This window comes from Mytilus californianus, unplaced genomic scaffold (assembly GCF_021869535.1).
Source record: "Mytilus californianus isolate M0D057914Y unplaced genomic scaffold, xbMytCali1.0.p SCAF_7, whole genome shotgun sequence".
Lineage (NCBI taxonomy): Eukaryota > Metazoa > Mollusca > Bivalvia > Mytilida > Mytilidae > Mytilus > Mytilus californianus.
The window spans coordinates 38,041,616-38,047,615 of record NW_026262723.1 but is presented as its reverse complement, the minus strand read 5'-3'; the positions used below and the strand labels follow the sequence as shown (position 1 = coordinate 38,047,615).

General features: G+C 30.4%; 1 protein-coding gene across 1 annotated transcript in view; it reads right to left on the bottom strand.

Annotated features, from left to right (window-relative positions):
* Positions 1–366: 366 nt before the first annotated feature.
* Positions 367–6,000, bottom strand: part of LOC127708382 (uncharacterized) — a 199,686-nt gene continuing 194,052 nt past the window's right edge. Inside the window, exons 10-13 of the mRNA XM_052213243.1 lie at positions 3,235–3,277; positions 2,499–2,578; positions 1,681–1,705; positions 367–433 (exon numbers count right to left, since the gene is read on the bottom strand). Of these exons, the coding sequence (XP_052069203.1) occupies positions 367–433; positions 1,681–1,705; positions 2,499–2,578; positions 3,235–3,277 (215 nt within the window). The remainder of the gene's footprint in view (positions 434–1,680; positions 1,706–2,498; positions 2,579–3,234; positions 3,278–6,000) is intronic.

The following is a 6,000-nucleotide window of genomic DNA, read 5'->3' as shown; positions in this document are numbered from 1 at the left end:
TTTGAGCGTTCCCGATAAAGTTCAATCCAGAAAAACGCTTCAGACGGATAAAAATTTATAAAGTTTTGTTTTCAATCAAAGTTTATTACACGTTTACATAAGATATGTTTTTTCCCATTAGTCATATTTCTCTTATTAAAACGGAAGGAAAACGCAGTCAATACTTTACTTATTCAATTACAGTTACAATAAAATGCATATCTTAACGTTGGAATAAATGTAGTGTTTCTGACGATCGGAATCAGGGACATGAAGTTTAAACCAATACCTTCACATGAAAAGGTTACCTCATTGCATGACCTTGAATGTTATATTCTTGTTCAGACTGTTTAATCATTACAAAAACATAACTTAAATACATACCTTTTACTTGAATTCACTATAAACATTTGGCTTATCTTTCAAACCAAGAGCTTCGTAGGCTGCCTTTGAACTGCAAAGTTTGTGCATATATTCATTACAGGCTTACTAGTAAAAATTCATTTTGATTTATTGTAGACAATTTAATGTTGTATAGCAAAGAATAAAATGTTTAGTAGAAAGTAGACCGTATGGTCGACATTGGTTTAGGTTTTAACATTTTTTTGAATAATGGAAATCTTTGTTGATTTGAAATATGATTCGATATAGTCTTTTAAGTCTTTATTGTTTGACGGGCTTTCCTTCAAGTTGATAAGTATATTTTTTTTAATTGTTCACTATTACTAAATTGTGATGTAAGACAACAACTCAAAGACACAAACACCAACATAATCTGGTTAACGTTTTGTGTTCAATAATCTTCAATATACAGTCGTCTGTTAAGCTCTGCCAACTTTACAACTTGGAGCCACTGGTTCAATAGCGTCTTGAAAGCAGTAACTCTTTATTAAAGGGATGATAATAGGAAGCGGAAGGTCTGGGGTATCCTGTCCACTTGGAGATATATAATCCATATGCAGATGCTGCTGGAATGTTGCTTCATAGAAATGGAAAATTAACAATTGGAGACTAAAATCATCCAATTTGTTGTAAAGTCTTGTTCTCAACCAACCCTCATTGTCAATTTTTAGATGTAAGTCAAGATATGAGGCTGAATAAACTGGTTCTGTGATATCATTTATGTCAAGGTCGATTTCAAAAGATATAAATGAACTACTGACTAGCTAAGCTCTTAACTTGGAAAAGGCAAATAAACATAGGGTTGGGATAAACTTGTCATTAAGCTATAAATGCTTTCCAGTTGTTATGAGTAGAAAACCACAAAAATACACGAGACAAAGCCGCTTTACATTAGAATACCGGTGTAAAAAAACAATGAAACAATGCCTTATCAAGGAATGTTCGCAGTTACAAAAACTTCTTATTTCCATAGGTTCTATCAAAGTTGAACATTTTCTTAAAGTAAGGTTAAAAAATTAAAAATGATAACAGTCAGACATTTAGAATTTTAATTATAAGATAGGCAGTTAAGTAAAATACACTAACTTTGATTTGGCATATAATTATATTTAGCTAAATGCATATTTTGATCTCATAAACAAATGGCAATGGCGATTTATCAAAAATGCATATTTAGAAGAATCTTATCAGATGTTAAGGTTAAAATCAAATAAAAATTGTTAAAAGCGACAATCATATCAATATTTGAAAGCGAACATTATATAGTGCTCTTTTATAAAAGATAAAAACGGTACTTACGTATCACTTATATCTCTTGGTTGATCTGGAATGTATGTAAAATCATTTGTGAAACAGGACCCCGTTCAGGCTAGAATTTTTTTGAAAATAGAACAAATTCCAAAAGAGAAAACAGGAAAGAGGAACCTTCAGATAGACCCCTTTAGTATTTCAAACAGCGACTGTAACATGATTTGTATTAAATGTAACGCGGAGGCATACGGAATGACGCGGAGGCATACGGAGTGGCACATATTGATACTAGGTGCGTGCACAAAGTAAATATTCCAGTCATCACGATCAGACTAGTTTTAATGAAAACCAATCTAAGATTCTGATGTATTTAAGATAAAACAAAGGATACCAAATGAAATATATTTTACAGGTCATTCTATAAGGCTATTTATTTTACACTCTAAAATTTCACTGGTTACGATTTTATCGATATAATCAGAAACAAATAACCTTGAAAATTGACAAGGCTTGCAAAAAGAACTTGCATGAAAATATGAAAGATAAAACAAATATCACGTACATGCAAACCCTTCTTTAGGTAGAGCCGAAGTACAGACGTACGGTGACCTATAGTTGTTAATTTCTGTGTCATTTGGTCTCTTGTGGAGAGTTGTCTCATTGGCAATCATACAACTTCTTCTTTTTATATTAAATGATAATGATGCATTATATGCCATCCAAGATTCTAGCCATACACGATTATTAAACCGTGTAAATTGTGTCACGAAAATAGAATTATATTTCGTTTGCTATTTCCAAGCAGGTACAATAACCGGTGATTTGAGATTTATAAAAAATTATTACCATTATTGTATCAATATTACCTGTCTTAATCCTTGTAGAATCTGTAACTACATCATACATTTGGGTGTTAAGATGTTGTTGTAAAAAATCTGTTTTATTTCTAAACAAATTAGTTTTAGTTATTGAGATCTAATGTATACTATTGTTATCATACTTAGATTTTTTGCGTCTTTAAATGGTGCTTTTTCAGCTATATTGTTACTTCTTGATTTCCAAAACTTTGTCAGAAATACCACTGTTGAAACATAAATTTTCCAAAACTTTGTCGGAAACACCACTGTTGAAACATAAATTTTCGAAATGCGTAAAAGTGTATCAAAGACAAAGAACTTCATAAAATCAAATCTGAAATTACCTTTTTAATAAAATCGTATTTTGGTACATCTGGTAATATATATGTCTGTTTTTTTGTCATCGTAAAGTAATATAAGTAACTAAAAATAGTTTTTGTAAAACTTATTTTAAATGCAAACAGATAACAGCAAAGCAATTGGTCTGCTTTGTTCCCTCTTTTGAGGATGTTTGAAAATGTTTGTGTTTGTTGGGAGAAATGAAATTGATGAAATTTATACACACCAAACACCTCCTTAGATATGATCCTTGTATTAAATCATACTTTTTATGTAAACATTTCTGACCAACAGGACGACTTTTCGTCTCATTTTTGTTGATATTCGGTTGATATTTTGGACCATTACATATCAAGTTAAAAGTATATATCTTTATCGTTTTCATATATATTTATTAATCGTTTACCTTATAGTCTTGATGGGTGATTTTCGTTTGAACCAAAATAAACCTAAAAAAATATATTTATTTATCTAGTGTTTCACATTATCTTTTACTGTCCTTTATAATTTGAATATTCTCTCTGTAGTAATGTCCTAAGACAAGACATCGTACACAATCAACTCTCTTGTAAAACATAAAGGATGTTTGATACGCTTAAATTTCTCACTGTTGCAAAACTCTACGTAAATTTCTCTTCTACAGGGAAATAACATTTATATTTATTCGTAATTCAAATCAATGGAAATAAAGCTGTCAATCCTATAAAGCTTAAAATTCGTTTTTCGCTGTCTTAAATATCGTTTGAAAACATAGTGTTATAGGGTAAAGCAAAAAAAAAAAACTCCCTTTACGAATGTATTACTATATACCTCACTTGCAATCACTAGTTAGTAACACGTAAATATTGTAATACGATCAATTATAATAAAGTTTTTGAACAACGAGATTATTATATAGCGGGTTCTTTAACTCTATTAGACTAGGCTGGTCATATCAGGATATTTAGGTCGCTACAGAAAAAATATGATACTGTTAATAGTTTTCTTCCTTGTGCATGTCTTTTACTCCAGTAAATTAATACTGTTATGTGACTAAAATAAATGTGTCTTTATCGTCTATTTACCTTTTATTACCGTGTACTAACAAGCGTTAAAAAGTTTTAATTTTGGTCCTTCAATGTGCAGATGGTTCATGACTCTCTACAAAAGTGCTAAAAGTTTGTAATCAACAATGGCCATTTATCGATTTTTTTTTAAATCGTGAAAGAGGTTGCCGACAAGGAGATTCGCTCTCCTCTTATTTGTTTGTAATCGATGTAGAGTTATTATCTTTGAAACTTAAGTCCAATCCCAATTTTCAAGGTATCCTCATCAATGTTAAACAAAAACTTTTAAGTCGGTATACAGATGATACTTTTCTTACTTTAGATGGTTGTGAGACATTCCTACAACAAAACCTCAATTCTTTTGATTCGTTTCACATGTTTCTGGATTAAAAATGAACACACCAAAGCCAAGACCTCTTGTGATTGGTGACAAAAATATTCTGATCACATATCATGTCCTAATTACAATCTTATGTGGTTTTATACAAACTTTTGACTTTTAGAAATAGATTTTTCTCTTGATTTGAATTGTATTCTCGATATCTCAAAGAGGTTTCAGTTACACTTAAAAGCTGGCAACATAGAAATTCAACTAACAGTAATAGGCAAAATTACTGTAGTTAAGACTTTGGCATTGCAAAGATTAATTCATTTGTTGACTGCTCTGTCGAATTTGCCTGATTTTCAATTAAGTACTATTTTTAAAAAATTTTTATTTGGAATGGCAAGACTGATAGAGTCAAGCGTAGTACATGTACTCTTAATGCAGATTTTTCACAAGGAGGATTAAATATGGTGCACTGCAGTCTTTCTGTACGTATCTTGAATTATCTTAGATAAAGAGATTTTTATCAAAATCAGACGGTACTTGGAAGATTTTTTTCCTTGCAGAACCAAAACAGTTTGATGGTAACAGAGTCTTTACATTACGAAATGAAAAGATTAAAGAAATTTCTAATTGCTTAAAAATCCATTTTGGAAAGACATATTTCTTGTCTGCACATGTCAAAGTTATTTGTTCCAGAATATCATTGGATGTTTTAAAATTTATACCAGCGTTTGTATATCCTGTTCATATGAAATGGAAGGTATATGGTATACAATTTATAAATGAAATTGTAGATAGTCAAAGCAAATCATTGTAAACATTTCAACAAGTAAGACATCAACTTAGTATTGAATAAATAACTACAGTTTATTATCTATCATTCCAAAATATATTTAAATATACATCAAAGATTATCGTAACTTGAACTTTTAAAATTTTGTTCCTTTTGGTGCATTTTCTAAACAGATTTTGGAAAATAAGAAGTTGAAATTTATGTACATAAAATATGCATATTCCGAAAATGAGATTTTTTTTAAAATGAGAGGAAGTAACAAATTCTGAAACCTTAAAATGGTCTTAGTGTTTTTCTATTCTGAAAAGATGTTGTTGAGATACATATTTAAAGGATGCTCAGTATAAAGTATTACATAAAATTATATCTACAAATACATTTTTATAGAGAATTAAGCAAAAAGAAACAAGTCTATGTACCGTCTATGAGGTTTTAAGATTGTAATGTTACCTTCAATTTTTGGTTGTCTTTTTTACAGAAAATCAAATTAGCTGATGATCAATTCAGCATCACTAAGAAAGAGATAGATATAGGAAGATGTGGTATGAGTGCCAATAAGACAACTCTCCATCCAAGTAACAATTTATAAAAGTAAACCATTATAGGTCAAGGTACGGCCTTCAACACGGAGCATTGGCTCACACCGAACAGCAAGTTATAAAGGGTCCCAAAAATTACTAGTGTTAAACCATTAAAACGGGAAAACCAACGGTCTAATCTATATAAAAACGAGAAACAAGAAACACGTATGAACTACATAAACAGACGACAACTACTGTACATCAGATTCCTGACTTAGGACAGGTGCAAACATTTGCAGCGGGATTAAACGTTTTAATGGTACCAAACCTTCTCCCTTTTCTGAAACAATAGTATAACATCACAATAAAATCACTATAAAATATCAATTGGCAGGCTTAACTCAATCAAAAAACGCAAATTAACACACAATGAACGAATAAATTTGATCTGTGATACCTGAATGCAAATACATAGTTAATAAAA